The 16,090-nt window shown below is 44.7% G+C and overlaps 1 protein-coding gene across 2 annotated transcripts in view; it reads right to left on the minus strand.

The window, feature by feature from the left end:
- Positions 1-478: 478 nt before the first annotated feature.
- The window catches only part of pi4kab (phosphatidylinositol 4-kinase, catalytic, alpha b), a 123,306-nt gene continuing 107,694 nt past the window's right edge, over positions 479-16,090 (minus strand). For both annotated transcript variants that reach the window (XM_045692454.1, XM_045692453.1), the window contains 18 exons: positions 6,877-7,035; positions 6,711-6,790; positions 6,338-6,537; positions 6,117-6,204; positions 5,760-5,927; positions 5,603-5,656; positions 5,228-5,348; positions 4,992-5,121; positions 4,825-4,895; positions 4,610-4,682; positions 4,243-4,420; positions 3,999-4,103; positions 3,376-3,501; positions 3,008-3,128; positions 2,630-2,789; positions 2,454-2,543; positions 2,285-2,368; positions 479-2,141 (listed from right to left, as the gene is read on the minus strand). In XM_045692454.1, the coding sequence (XP_045548410.1) occupies positions 2,090-2,141; positions 2,285-2,368; positions 2,454-2,543; positions 2,630-2,789; positions 3,008-3,128; positions 3,376-3,501; positions 3,999-4,103; positions 4,243-4,420; positions 4,610-4,682; positions 4,825-4,895; positions 4,992-5,121; positions 5,228-5,348; positions 5,603-5,656; positions 5,760-5,927; positions 6,117-6,204; positions 6,338-6,537; positions 6,711-6,790; positions 6,877-7,035 (2,060 nt within the window). In that variant the 3' untranslated portion in view covers positions 479-2,089. The remainder of the gene's footprint in view (positions 2,142-2,284; positions 2,369-2,453; positions 2,544-2,629; positions 2,790-3,007; positions 3,129-3,375; positions 3,502-3,998; positions 4,104-4,242; positions 4,421-4,609; positions 4,683-4,824; positions 4,896-4,991; positions 5,122-5,227; positions 5,349-5,602; positions 5,657-5,759; positions 5,928-6,116; positions 6,205-6,337; positions 6,538-6,710; positions 6,791-6,876; positions 7,036-16,090) is intronic.

Raw genomic sequence — 16,090 nt, forward strand, 5'->3', positions numbered from 1 at the left:
GGCATTGTGTTGTGTGAGAACTGCACATTTTAGAGTGGGCTTTTAATGTTAATTTCTCTACCATAAGTCACCTCACGTCGTTTTAGAGTATTTGGCAGTATGTCCAACCGACCTCACAACCGAAGACCACGTGTAACCATGCCCGCCCAGGATCTCCACATCTGGCTTCACCTGCGGGATAGTCTGACGGGGGAGGGTGTGTGTGCTGAGGAGTATTTCTGTCTGTAACAAAGCCCTTTTGTGGGGAAAAACTCATTCTGATTGGCTGGTCCTGGCTCCCAAGTGGGTGGGCCTACAACCCTCCCAGGCCCACCCTTGGCTGAGCTCTTGCCCAGTCATGTGAAATCCATAGATTAGGGCCTAAGGAATTTAATTCAATTGACTGAATTCCTTATATAAACTAACTCAGTAAAACCATTAATTGTTGCATTTCTATTTTTGTTCATTATAGATAAAATGACACTCACATGAACTGGGGTTTATGGTTCAGTACTTTATCACAATACAACAGTCCAATAAAAAGACTAGTAATGGAACAGCTCTTTATCATCCCATTGGTGTGAAATGCATGTCCTGTTAGCCATTACAACCTACAGTACAGAGCTCTGAACACTGATTTTTTTTTACCATGAACATGTGTGCACCAAAGTTGAAAAATGTAAGCACACAAAGAAATTAATACGCACAATGAAAAATATTTGAATTATTAAAGCTAGAATCCTTTACATTTTTCTAGGTGCACTGGTACACCTACATTAAAAACTCCAGGTCACACAGCACAACATTTACGCGCATATGTAAGTAAAATGGTTACACTGTAGAGCCCTGAAATACAGTACGCCATAATATACTTCATATGTCCATTATTACTAATTTAGCAGACACTCTTAACCCCAATTGCTCCTGTAAGTCACTATGGATAAGTGTCTTGCTCATGGGCACATCGGTAGATACCTCACCTAGTCAGCTCGGGCATTCAAACTAGCGACCTTTCGGTTACTGGCCGCTAGCTGCCCTGCCGCCCACATTATATTACAAACGTTCTCTGTAATACATACATGGATGTTTAAGATGAAATACCCTAAGTAAAATAATAATTACAACATATCCATTCAGATCAAAAATAATACCATCTAATCTAAAATGATAGATGTAAGATGAATTATCTTTACAGACTACCAAGTAAAATATCTTCATAAACAGAAGGGTTTCTGAAGAGATTATTACAGCAATCTCATATGTTGACACACATTAAGAAGGTAACATCTAGCATAACATCAGAGGAGTATAGTTGTCATGTAATACTACCCATCTGTTTGTGCCAAGGTTTAGAGAAATGGCTTTTTGGGTCTTCATCGTCATTGTAAAATCACCACCACCATCGTAATACTAAACACAAATCCTGGAGATTCAAGTACAGGATTGAAGGTGAATAAAATCTTTCTTTGTGCAGAAAGAGGAATGGCTCCAAACATATCTCTCACACACCTGTTTAAGAACGCTATTAAATCCATGTTACTACTAGAAGATCTGGTCATGAGACATGCAGAGTTAGTGGGTAAACAACTGGTTTATTCTGTACTGGACCCACCAACCTTGGAGCGGATACACACACAGTATGTGACTGACTCGAGACAGATATAGTCACCAGCTCCAACCATTAGAAATGTCCCCAGAGAAAATATGTCCTCATCGCTTTTTGACTACAGGACGGGGACACTCACACTCACTATGTGATTGCATCAAGACATTGATACATGATATGTATTATGATCGTGGGATTTGCTGATTGTATTGGAGTTCAGTTACAGGTTGTGTGATTGGTTGTTTAGTTGATTGATTGGTTAGTGTGATTTCTCTAGTCTAGCATAACAGCTCTTGATCAGGGTCCAATCAGGTGGGTGAAATACAGCGATCTATAAAGTGCATAAGTTGCTGGACGCTAGCTGGCTAGCAAGCCGAGGATAATTACTTTGTATATAGGACAACCTCTGACCTTACATAGTCTAAAGAAGAGGTTACTGCCTATATAGGGAATAAGAACTCATATCAGACAGGTCCCAGTATGTGATAATACTGCAGCAGGTCTTCAGTATGGGATCTGGTTCTGGTAATACTGAAGCATATCATAGGTCTTGCTCCTGAGGAAAGACAGAAAACAGACAGTCAGCATGTGTATATAGACAGGTAGTTAGCATTATGGATATTTCCTGTGGCCGAGTTGGGGCCATAGGCGTCAGGAAAGGAGCGAGAGACTGGGATGGTACAGGGCCATTGGTGTTACCTGCTGCTGAGGAAGCAGCTCTGGATGACCTTGATGATGAAAGCAGCCGCCTCCTTCTCACTCATACTGGGGTTGAACCGCTGCCTGTGAACACAGACATGGTCAGAAATGGTCACGAGACTTGGCACGACCTAATTTATGCTCCCATGTGGTTTATTGATGTACTGACTTGAGCAGTTTGATGGTCTGTCCTCTGAAGCATGGTAGTCCAGTGTCCAGCATCAGAGTGACCAGAGACACCACTGCATCCATGTAGGGCCTGAGAGAGGTAACAAAAACACAATTAACCCACAGAAAGACCGTTTAGATGCAAATATGATTGAGACCCCACCCACACACTCTTACCTGACGGCCAGGTACCCCCTGACACACAGCTCCATGAACCATTTGAAGGGAGTGGCTTCCATCTTGCCTCCCATGATCATCACCATCTCATCAGTCAGCTTGATGTCTGGCTCCCAGCCCAGGTTACCACCAGGAGAACTCTCAAACATGAAGCCAAAGTCTGAAAGCAGATGCTGTTTTAGACAACTATTATAAATTCAATTCATACATTTATTGTCACAAAGAGATAAAAGATTTCCACCATTGCTGTATTAAATTAATGATTGATTGTGTGGATGATGTTTTGGATGAGGTTAAGGATGGTCGTGTTCCTATGTGGATGATGTTTCGGACGAGGTTAAGGATGGTTGATTGTGTACCAATGTGGATGATTTTTACCTATGTGGATGAGGTGTCCCTTGCTGTCCAGCATGATGTTCCCGTTGTGTCTATCTTTGATTTGTAGCAGGAAGAGCAGCAGGCTGTAAGCAGCCATACTACGGATGAAGTTATACCTCGCCTGGAGAGGAGGGGAAAGAGAGGGAGAGATTAGGAAGTACCTTGTATAAACCATGTTGGTCAAGTCAAAGAGTTGACCTATGTTTATTAAGGCAACAGATCTATTTGAATGACATACTGTATGTACTCAAGAGTATTTATCTTTTTTTAATAATCCTGAATTCCTGATTAATTAAGAATAATGTCACAGACGAGGATCAGGTCAGGGGTCAGAGTTTAGGGGTCATAGGACAGCACAGTCATCTCACCTTCTGGAAGGCCAGAGTGGACTCATCTCCATACTGGTTTCTGAAGTAGTCGTACATCCCAAAGTCTGTCTGTCTGCCCAGTTGGTCACGGGATTTACAGTCTGGGATACACTCAATCACACCACACTGGACATGGAGACAGGAAAACCATTACTGTGATGCTACACTGCACAGAACAAGACAAAGATTAAAGGTTTAATAAAGATTAGGATGCAGGGGGTTAGGGTATAGGAGGTAGGGTAGAGGACGGTAACAGGCTGCCCGTGGGCCAAAACCTGCCCGCTAGTAATTATGCCCCCACCCAAAACAGTGGGGATTTTAGTTTCTGCTCAAGACTAAAATCACCAGGAATTAAGCTAAAAATGAGTTTAATTTAGAAAATCTGTCCAAGTATTCCTACAAATACAAAAAGAAACATGTGATCGTGTCTCAATGTAATCAAGGTATGAAATTATTGTATTTGGAAATACGAATATCTTTTTGGGCATAGTTGGTCAATTTTCAGTGTACAAATTATTATAATAACATTTTCCCTGGACCCCTGAACCATTCACTCCCAAGAAAAATGGGCCTGCGACTGAATCTAGCTGCCTGGCCCCGGTGTAGGGGATAAGTGTACATACCCCAGGGGCGGTAGCCACAACTCTGTAGGGAAACACAAACAGGTCCAGACCCACAAGTTGGAAGATGTTCTTAAACAGACCAATGATCTGGAGAGCCAGCATGTCCTGGGGAGGGAGGGAGAGGTTGAGAGAGAAAGAGAGAGGAAAAGAAAATACAAAAAAATGCTGATAGTTTATAAGTGCTGAGTATGTAAAATATGCTTGTGGTGTGTGTGTGCGCGCTGTGTTGGTCTATCTATCCTACCTGTCTGCAGTCGTCTCCCACTTTAAAGATGGCGGCCTGCCAGACGATCCTGCGAGCTACATCTTCACCCGACTCCACGTCCTGGGAGTCAGTCTGACAACGCAGACCCTCTTTCTCCAGCTCACTGACCCCACATCGCTTCACCTTGAACTTAGCCAGGTACGGGGCCTTGGCAGCACTGGGAGAGACCGGAGACAGCAGACATAGATCCTGTGAGAAGGGTTTCTATTCAGGTTTTAAAATAGCAGAAAGGAATAGATATCCGCACACCATTGAACACTCCTGTGTACTTTATTGCAACGTTTCAACTGGAAGGTCGTTGTCAGGCATGAAATGAATCAAATGAATAAAATCAGTGAGTGAGTACCTCTGCATGGGTGTTCCAGACTTGTAGTCGATGTCCAACACGATGGCCTCTGGGTTACTGGGCAGGTAGCAGCCTGGAGGATGGCCACCGGGGGAGGAGATGGACAGACACACACAGTGACTACTGCTGCCACATAACACAAATAACTATTCACATACACCTCACTGTGCTCAAACATGCCCCTGCACCCACAGACCTCTCCTAGCAGATGTTACCTTGCTGGACTTTGATGTCAGACAGAGCTTTGAGACAGGCCCTCTTCCTCTCATCTCCCTTTGGGGTGGGCCTAATAAAAACACCAACACTTTAATATCCAGAAACTAATTGGTAGACAGTAGTGGACTATATCGGGACTGGAGTTCTGATTGGGTGTTAGTCTTACTTGATGATGGCAGATACGTTGGTGATTTTGTCGAAGAAGTCAAACTCTCTCTGGAAAAAGTCTTTAGCTGCACCAGACTGAGCACCTATTATCTCCTCTACCATCTCCTCCAACAGATCCCCGATGTCGGCTACACAGAGGGAGAGGGAAGAGAGAGGAGGAAGAGAGAGGAGGGAAGCGACAGTGTGCGGAGTGGTAAGTGTGTGAGTGTGAGAGTGTGTAGGTATGAGTCTCACGGTCTTTATGGTGTGCCTCCTCGTCCAGGTAGATGTTAGTCTTCATGTTCCAGATGAACTGGTGGGCCAACAGCTGAGACTTCTGGGCCGCCCACAGGATGTACTCCCTCACATACCCCATCTGCCAATCAAATACACACACACACACACTTGTTTTACTAAACAATTGATACCCTATTTTTCCTTACCCCTACACCTTCAGCTAACCCTGACCTCTAAAGTAGCATTTTTCCTAGTGGTAAAATATCCCCACCTGTCCAAATGGTACTTGCTTTACTATCCTTGTTAGGACTTCTGTTCCCCACAACGATAGTAAAACCAAACACACACGGTAATGTAGAAATGCAGCAGCTAGTTAAATGTAGTGTCACTCACCTTGTCATAGCGCAGGGCCTGAACAATCTGAGGAATGTAGAACAGGATGGCATCCTAGAGATTGAGATAGATTAGTGACGGTATAGTGTGTGTGTGTGTGTTTCGTACCAGAGCAAACGGCCATAGTGTGTGTGTGTGTATGAAGTGTGTGTCGTACCGGAGGAAAAGACCGTAGTACTTTGACCCCATACTGAGCAGTGAGGGGGTGCGGGGGGTACATGGAAGAGAAGTAGGACAGGCCGGTGGGAGGGTCTGCAGGAGCCCAACACAGGATATGACTCAGCTCTGGAGAATCTGCATCAATAGTGTGCCATGTCACCAGGAACTGGAAAACAGAAATACATTTTGGTAAATTGACAAAGAACTTTCAATTAGAAACACCATCACTTTTAATCCTGAACCGTGTGGTTCTGAGATAAAAAAAAACACGTCTTTCATAGAAAACCTATTTGAGGTATCATAAGCATTGGCCACTCCTGTGTTGCAGATAACCTGTAGTTCAACAGTGACTCACCTTGACGGCCTCAGGTACGTCGCTGACCACTCCAGGGTCCAGCCTTACCAGCCGGGTCACCTCAGCCACGATCACATCATTCTTAAACCTGAACACACAGACACGAGAGGGTTAACCCAAACGCCGTTCTTAACCATGACAACAAAAGTTAGAGGTGGAATGAATCCAAAGCTTTTCCCCAAAAACTTCTAACCAGGGTGTATGTGTGAGACTGTGTGTACCTGGCAGGTAGCTGCATAGCCAGGTAAGGAGATATACCCCAGGCCAGGTTGACGTTGTCTTTCCACTGTTTCTCACTGAGGCTGATGTACTTGGACCTCCAGTTGGCGATGCTGGTCTCCACTGACTGTTCTGTAGCGATGGCCAACTCCTGGGTGCACAGAGGGTTGTACCAGGTCGTCAACCTCTCAATCTCACTGGCCTAGGGAGGGGGGAAGAGGGGGGGGAGGGGGGAAGAGGGGACGTCAGTCCTAGCAACAAAATGTAATTGAATAGCAAGGAGGGAGAGTCAATGGTAATGTCTTTGTCAAGGTCTCCAGAATGTCAACCAAAAAAATGAAACCTTCCACAGTAAAAATCCCCTCTAGGGCTCACCAGTAAGGCCAGCAGCAGGGTCCGACGCTTCATGTAGTACTTATGGAGCTGAGTCCCTCTGTTACTCTTCTTAGACAGGCCTGGGGACAGAAAGGACATGGTCAGATCTCAGTGTGTGTGTGTGTGTGTGTGTGTGTGTGTGTGCATTGCGTGTGTGTTGTGTTACCAGACTTCTTGGAGGCGGTGGACATGCCGGAGGACAGAGGATAGGTGTTGATCCAGCCACTCTGGCCACTCTGCTGGGAGCGGGAGTCATGAGAGATGGTGCTCCTGGGGTCCTGGGCCGTCATCACTGACAGACTGTTCAACGACGGGTCCTGGTTGTCTACACACCGACAGACAGATACACACACACACACACACAGGGACACTCAGCAGGCTGACACACACACTCCCTACCTCTTTCTATCCCTCATTATTTGGGCCCCAAGATTTTCCTGACTATGTGATCTTATCAGGAAAAATTCTGGTCCTTCATTTAACTCTATCCGTTCTCTCTTTCCATCTCTTTCTGCAATTATGTCTGTCCGTCTAACTCTGAATTGCTTCACATTCTCTCTGCATTCAAGTCTAGATCAACACTGGTAGGCATCACTTTCTTTCAATGCATTTATTCTAAATCGAGACTGACATGCATCACCATCCATATGAAAAGATATTGTGAACCAGAGGAAAATATAAATGAGGTAGCGAGCATTGTCTCAGCATTCGATGGAGGGGGAGTTGACCTGCCATATGGTGAGCTTTATAGTGTTAACCCTGTCTTATATGAGATGGAGGGGGAGTTGACCTGCCATATGGTGAGCTTTATAGTGTTAACCCTGTCTTATATGAGATGGAGGGGGAGTTGACCTGCCATATGGTGAGCTTTATAGTGTTAACCCTGTCTTATATGAGATGGAGGGGGAGTTGACCTGCCATATGGTGAGCTTTATAGTGTTAACCCTGTCTTATATGAGATGGAGGGGGAGTTGACCTGCCATATGGTGAGCTTTATAGTGTTAACCCTGTCTTATATGAGATGGAGGGGGAGTTGACCTGCCATATGGTGAGCTTTATAGTGTTAACCCTGTCTTATATGAGATGGAGGGGGAGTTGACCTGCCATATGGTGAGCTTTATAGTGTTAACCCTGTCTTATATGAGATGGAGGGGGAGTTGACCTGCCATATGGTGAGCTTTATAGTGTTAACCCTGTCTTATATGAGATGGAGGGGGAGTTGACCTGCCATATGGTGAGCTTTATAGTGTTAACCCTGTCTTATATGAGATGGAGGGGGAGTTGACCTGCCATATGGTGAGCTTTATAGTGTTAACCCTGTCTTATATGAGATGGAGGGGGAGTTGACCTGCCATATGGTGAGCTTTATAGTGTTAACCCTGTCTTATATGAGATGGAGGGGGAGTTGACCTGCCATATGGTGAGCTTTATAGTGTTAACCCTGTCTTATATGAGATGGAGGGGGAGTTGACCTGCCATATGGTGAGCTTTATAGTGTTAACCCTGTCTTATATGAGATGGAGGGGGAGTTGACCTGCCATATGGTGAGCTTTATAGTGTTAACCCTGTCTTATATGAGATGGAGGGGGAGTTGACCTGCCATATGGTGAGCTTTATAGTGTTAACCCTGTCTTATATGAGATGGAGGGGGAGTTGACCTGCCATATGGTGAGCTTTATAGTGTTAACCCTGTCTTATATGAGATGGAGGGGGAGTTGACCTGCCATATGGTGAGCTTTATAGTGTTAACCCTGTCTAATATGAGATGGAGGGGGAGTTGACCTGCCATATGGTGAGCTTTATAGTCTTAACCCTGTCTAATATGAGATGGAGGGGGAGTTGACCTGCCATATGGTGAGCTTTATAGTGTTAACCCTGTCTAATATGAGATGGAGGGGGAGTTGACCTGCCATATGGTGAGCTTTATAGTGTTAACCCTGTCTAATATGAGATGGAGTTGACCTGCCATATGGTGAGCTTTATAGTGTTAACCCTGTCTAATATGAGATGGAGGGAGAGTTGACCTGCCATATGGTGAGCTTTATAGTGTTAACCCTGTCTAATATGAGATGGAGGGGGAGTTGACCTGCCATATGGTGAGCTTTATAGTGTTAACCCTGTCTTATATGAGATGGAGGGGGAGTTGACCTGCCATATGGTGAGCTTTATAGTGTTAACCCTGTCTAATATGAGATGGAGGGGGAGTTGACCTGCCATATGGTGAGCTTTATAGTGTTAACCCTGTCTTATATGAGATGGAGTTGACCTGCCATATGGTGAGCTTTATAGTGTTAACCCTGTCTAATATGAGATGGAGGGGGAGTTGACCTGCAATATGGTGAGCTTTATAATGTTAACCCTGTCTTATATGAGATGGAGGGGGAGTTGACCTGCCATATGGTGAGCTTTATAGTGTTAACCCTGTCTAATATGAGATGGAGTTGACCTGCCATATGGTGAGCTTTATAGTGTTAACCCTGTCTAATATGAGATGGAGGGAGAGTTGACCTGCCATATGGTGAGCTTTATAGTGTTAACCCTGTCTAATATGAGATGGAGGGGGAGTTGACCTGCCATATGGTGAGCTTTATAGTGTTAACCCTGTCTTATATGAGATGGAGGGGGAGTTGACCTGCCATATGGTGAGCTTTATAGTGTTAACCCTGTCTAATATGAGATGGAGGGGGAGTTGACCTGCCATATGGTGAGCTTTATAGTGTTAACCCTGTCTTATATGAGATGGAGTTGACCTGCCATATGGTGAGCTTTATAGTGTTAACCCTGTCTAATATGAGATGGAGGGGGAGTTGACCTGCAATATGGTGAGCTTTATAATGTTAACCCTGTCTTATATGAGATGGAGGGGGAGTTGACCTGCCATATGGTGAGCTTTATAGTGTTAACCCTGTCTTATATGAGATGGAGGGGGAGTTGACCTGCCATATGGTGAGCTTTATAGTGTTAACCCTGTCTTATATGAGATGGAGGGGGAGTTGACCTGCCATATGGTGAGCTTTATAGTGTTAACCCTGTCTAATATGAGATGGAGGGGGAGTTGACCTGCCATATGGTGAGCTTTATAGTGTTAACCCTGTCTAATATGAGATGGAGGGAGAGTTGACCTGCCATATGGTGAGCTTTATAGTGTTAACCCTGTCGAATATGAGATGGAGGGGGAGTTGACCTGCCATATGGTGAGCTTTATAGTGTTAACCCTGTCTTATATGAGATGGAGGGGGAGTTGACCTGCCATATGGTGAGCTTTATAGTGTTAACCCTGTCTAATTTGAGATGGAGGGAGAGTTGACCTACCATATGGTGAGCTTTATAGTGTTAACCCTGTCGAATATGAGATGGAGGGGGAGTTGACCTGCCATATGGTGAGCTTTATAGTGTTAACCCTGTCTTATATGAGATGGAGGGGGAGTTGACCTGCCATATGGTGAGCTTTATAGTGTTAACCCTGTCTTATATGAGATGGAGGGGGAGTTGACCTGCCATATGGTGAGCTTTATAGTGTTAACCCTGTCTAATATGAGATGGAGGGGGGAGTTGACCTGCCATATGGTGAGCTTTATAGTGTTAACCCTGTCTTATATGAGATGGAGGGATTGACCTGCCATATGGTGAGCTTTATAGTGTTAACCCTGTCTAATATGAGATGGAGGGAGAGTTGACCTGCCATATGGTGAGCTTTATAGTGTTAACCCTGTCTAATATGAGATGGAGGGGGAGTTGACCTGCCATATGGTGAGCTTTATAGTGTTAACCCTGTCTTATATGAGATGGAGGGGGAGTTGACCTGCCATATGGTGAGCTTTATAGTGTTAACCCTGTCTAATATGAGATGGAGGGGAGTTGACCTGCCATATGGTGAGCTTTATAGTGTTAACCCTGTCTTATATGAGATGGAGTTGACCTGCCATATGGTGAGCTTTATAGTGTTAACCCTGTCTAATATGAGATGGAGGGGGAGTTGACCTGCCATATGGTGAGCTTTATAGTGTTAACCCTGTCTTATATGAGATGGAGGGGGAGTTGACCTGCCATATGGTGAGCTTTATAGTGTTAACCCTGTCTAATATGAGATGGAGTTGACCTGCCATATGGTGAGCTTTATAGTGTTAACCCTGTCTAATATGAGATGGAGGGAGAGTTGACCTGCCATATGGTGAGCTTTATAGTGTTAACCCTGTCTAATATGAGATGGAGGGGGAGTTGACCTGCCATATGGTGAGCTTTATAGTGTTAACCCTGTCTTATATGAGATGGAGGGGGAGTTGACCTGCCATATGGTGAGCTTTATAGTGTTAACCCTGTCTAATATGAGATGGAGGGGGAGTTGACCTGCCATATGGTGAGCTTTATAGTGTTAACCCTGTCTTATATGAGATGGAGAGGAGTTGACCTGCCATATGGTGAGCTTTATAGTGTTAACCCTGTCTTATATGAGATGGAGGGGGAGTTGACCTGCCATATGGTGAGCTTTATAGTGTTAACCCTGTCTTATATGAGATGGAGGGGGAGTTGACCTGCCATATGGTGAGCTTTATAGTGTTAACCCTGTCTAATATGAGATGGAGGGGGAGTTGACCTGCCATATGGTGAGCTTTATAGTGTTAACCCTGTCTTATATGAGATGGAGGGGGAGTTGACCTGCCATATGGTGAGCTTTATAGTGTTAACCCTGTCTAATATGAGATGGAGGGGGAGTTGACCTGCCATATGGTGAGCTTTATAGTGTTAACCCTGTCTTATATGAGATGGAGGGGGAGTTGACCTGCCATATGGTGAGCTTTATAGTGTTAACCCTGTCTTATATGAGATGGAGGGGAGTTGACCTGCCATATGGTGAGCTTTATAGTGTTAACCCTGTCTAATATGAGATGGAGGGGGAGTTGACCTGCCATATGGTGAGCTTTATAGTGTTAACCCTGTCTTATATGAGATGGAGGGGGAGTTGACCTGCCATATGGTGAGCTTTATAGTGTTAACCCTGTCTTATATGAGATGGAGGGGAGTTGACCTGCCATATGGTGAGCTTTATAGTGTTAACCCTGTCTTATATGAGATGGAGGGGGAGTTGACCTGCCATATGGTGAGCTTTATAGTGTTAACCCTGTCTTATATGAGATGGAGGGGGAGTTGACCTGCCATATGGTGAGCTTTATAGTGTTAACCCTGTCTTATATGAGATGGAGGGGGAGTTGACCTGCCATATGGTGAGCTTTATAGTGTTAACCCTGTCTTATATGAGATGGAGGGGAGTTGACCTGCCATATGGTGAGCTTTATAGTGTTAACCCTGTCTAATATGAGATGGAGGGGGAGTTGACCTGCCATATGGTGAGCTTTATAGTGTTAACCCTGTCTTATATGAGATGGAGGGGGATTTGACCTGCCATATGGTGAGCTTTATAGTGTTAACCCTGTCTAATATGAGATGGAGGGGGATTTGACCTGCCATATGGTGAGCTTTATAGTGTTAACCCTGTCTTATATGAGATGGAGGGATTGACCTGCCATATGGTGAGCTTTATAGTGTTAACCCTGTCTAATATGAGATGGAGGGGGAGTTGACCTGCCATATGGTGAGCTTTATAGTGTTAACCCTGTCTTATATGAGATGGAGGGGGATTTGACCTGCCATATGGTGAGCTTTATAGTGTTAACCCTGTCTTATATGAGATGGAGGGGTTGACCTGCCATATGGTGAGCTTTATAGTGTTAACCCTGTCTAATATGAGATGGAGGGGGAGTTGACCTGCCATATGGTGAGCTTTATAGTGTTAACCCTGTCTAATATGAGATGGAGGGGGAGTTGACCTGCCATATGGTGAGCTTTATAGTGTTAACCCTGTCTAATATGAGATGGAGGGGGAGTTGACCTGCCATATGGTGAGCTTTATAGTGTTAACCCTGTCTTATATGAGATGGAGGGGGAGTTGACCTGCCATATGGTGAGCTTTATAGTGTTAACCCTGTCTAATATGAGATGGAGGGGGAGTTGACCTGCCATATGGTGAGCTTTATAGTGTTAACCCTGTCTTATATGAGATGGAGGGGGAGTTGACCTGCCATATGGTGAGCTTTATAGTGTTAACCCTGTCTTATATGAGATGGAGGGGGAGTTGACCTGCCATATGGTGAGCTTTATAGTGTTAACCCTGTCTTATATGAGATGGAGGGGGAGTTGACCTGCCATATGGTGAGCTTTATAGTGTTAACCCTGTCTTATATGAGATGGAGGGGGAGTTGACCTGCCATATGGTGAGCTTTATAGTGTTAACCCTGTCTTATATGAGATGGAGGGGGAGTTGACCTGCCATATGGTGAGCTTTATAGTGTTAACCCTGTCTTATATGAGATGGAGGGGGAGTTGACCTGCCATATGGTGAGCTTTATAGTGTTAACCCTGTCTTATATGAGATGGAGGGGGAGTTGACCTGCCATATGGTGAGCTTTATAGTGTTAACCCTGTCTTATATGAGATGGAGGGGGAGTTGACCTGCCATATGGTGAGCTTTATAGTGTTAACCCTGTCTTATATGAGATGGAGGGGGAGTTGACCTGCCATATGGTGAGCTTTATAGTGTTAACCCTGTCTTATATGAGATGGAGGGGGAGTTGACCTGCCATATGGTGAGCTTTATAGTGTTAACCCTGTCTTATATGAGATGGAGGGGGAGTTGACCTGCCATATGGTGAGCTTTATAGTGTTAACCCTGTCTTATATGAGATGGAGGGGGAGTTGACCTGCCATATGGTGAGCTTTATAGTGTTAACCCTGTCTTATATGAGATGGAGGGGGAGTTGACCTGCCATATGGTGAGCTTTATAGTGTTAACCCTGTCTAATATGAGATGGAGGGGGAGTTGACCTGCCATATGGTGAGCTTTATAGTGTTAACCCTGTCTTATATGAGATGGAGGGGGAGTTGACCTGCCATATGGTGAGCTTTATAGTGTTAACCCTGTCTTATATGAGATGGAGGGGGAGTTGACCTGCCATATGGTGAGCTTTATAGTGTTAACCCTGTCTTATATGAGATGGAGGGGGAGTTGACCTGCCATATGGTGAGCTTTATAGTGTTAACCCTGTCTTATATGAGATGGAGGGGGAGTTGACCTGCCATATGGTGAGCTTTATAGTGTTAACCCTGTCTTATAATGAGATGGAGGGGGGAGTTGACCTGCCATATGGTGAGCTTTATAGTGTTAACCCTGTCTTATATGAGATGGAGGGGGATTTGACCTGCCATATGGTGAGCTTTATAGTGTTAACCCTGTCTAATATGAGATGGAGGGAGTTGACCTGCCATATGGTGAGCTTTATAGTGTTAACCCTGTCTTATATGAGATGGAGGGGGAGTTGACCTGCCATATGGTGAGCTTTATAGTGTTAACCCTGTCTTATATGAGATGGAGGGGGAGTTGACCTGCCATATGGTGAGCTTTATAGTGTTAACCCTGTCTTATATGAGATGGAGGGGGAGTTGACCTGCCATATGGTGAGCTTTATAGTGTTAACCCTGTCTAATATGAGATGGAGGGGGAGTTGACCTGCCATATGGTGAGCTTTATAGTGTTAACCCTGTCTTATATGAGATGGAGGGGGAGTTGACCTGCCATATGGTGAGCTTTATAGTGTTAACCCTGTCTTATATGAGATGGAGGGGGAGTTGACCTGCCATATGGTGAGCTTTATAGTGTTAACCCTGTCTAATATGAGATGGAGGGGGAGTTGACCTGCCATATGGTGAGCTTTATAGTCTTAACCCTGTCTAATATGAGATGGAGGGGGAGTTGACCTGCCATATGGTGAGCTTTATAGTGTTAACCCTGTCTAATATGAGATGGAGGGGGAGTTGACCTGCCATATGGTGAGCTTTATAGTGTTAACCCTGTCTAATATGAGATGGAGGGAGTTGACCTGCCATATGGTGAGCTTTATAGTGTTAACCCTGTCTTATATGAGATGGAGGGAGAGTTGACCTGCCATATGGTGAGCTTTATAGTGTTAACCCTGTCTAATATGAGATGGAGGGGGAGTTGACCTGCCATATGGTGAGCTTTATAGTGTTAACCCTGTCTTATATGAGATGGAGGGGGAGTTGACCTGCCATATGGTGAGCTTTATAGTGTTAACCCTGTCTAATATGAGATGGAGGGGGAGTTGACCTGCCATATGGTGAGCTTTATAGTGTTAACCCTGTCTTATATGAGATGGAGTTGACCTGCCATATGGTGAGCTTTATAGTGTTAACCCTGTCTAATATGAGATGGAGGGGGAGTTGACCTGCCATATGGTGAGCTTTATAGTGTTAACCCTGTCTTATATGAGATGGAGGGGGAGTTGACCTGCCATATGGTGAGCTTTATAGTGTTAACCCTGTCTTATATGAGATGGAGGGGGAGTTGACCTGCCATATGGTGAGCTTTATAGTGTTAACCCTGTCTTATATGAGATGGAGGGGGAGTTGACCTGCCATATGGTGAGCTTTATAGTGTTAACCCTGTCTAATATGAGATGGAGGGGGAGTTGACCTGCCATATGGTGAGCTTTATAGTGTTAACCCTGTCTAATATGAGATGGAGGGAGAGTTGACCTGCCATATGGTGAGCTTTATAGTGTTAACCCTGTCGAATATGAGATGGAGGGGGAGTTGACCTGCCATATGGTGAGCTTTATAGTGTTAACCCTGTCTTATATGAGATGGAGGGGGAGTTGACCTGCCATATGGTGAGCTTTATAGTGTTAACCCTGTCTAATTTGAGATGGAGGGAGGTTGACCTACCATATGGTGAGCTTTATAGTGTTAACCCTGTCGAATATGAGATGGAGGGGGGAGTTGACCTGCCATATGGTGAGCTTTATAGTGTTAACCCTGTCTTATATGAGATGGAGGGGGAGTTGACCTGCCATATGGTGAGCTTTATAGTGTTAACCCTGTCTTATATGAGATGGAGGGGGAGTTGACCTGCCATATGGTGAGCTTTATAGTGTTAACCCTGTCTTATATGAGATGGAGGGGGAGTTGACCTGCCATATGGTGAGCTTTATAGTGTTAACCCTGTCTTATATGAGATGGAGGGGGAGTTGACCTGCCATATGGTGAGCTTTATAGTGTTAACCCTGTCTTATATGAGATGGAGGGGGAGTTGACCTGCCATATGGTGAGCTTTATAGTGTTAACCCTGTCTAATATGAGATGGAGGGGGAGTTGACCTGCCATATGGTGAGCTTTATAGTGTTAACCCTGTCTAATATGAGATGGAGGGGGAGTTGACCTGCCATATGGTGAGCTTTATAGTGTTAACCCTGTCTTATATGAGATGGAGGGGGATTTGACCTGCCATATGGTGAGCTTTATAGTGTTAA

This window comes from Salmo salar, chromosome ssa13, assembly GCF_905237065.1.
Source record: "Salmo salar chromosome ssa13, Ssal_v3.1, whole genome shotgun sequence".
NCBI classification, from domain to species: Eukaryota; Metazoa; Chordata; class Actinopteri; order Salmoniformes; family Salmonidae; genus Salmo; species Salmo salar.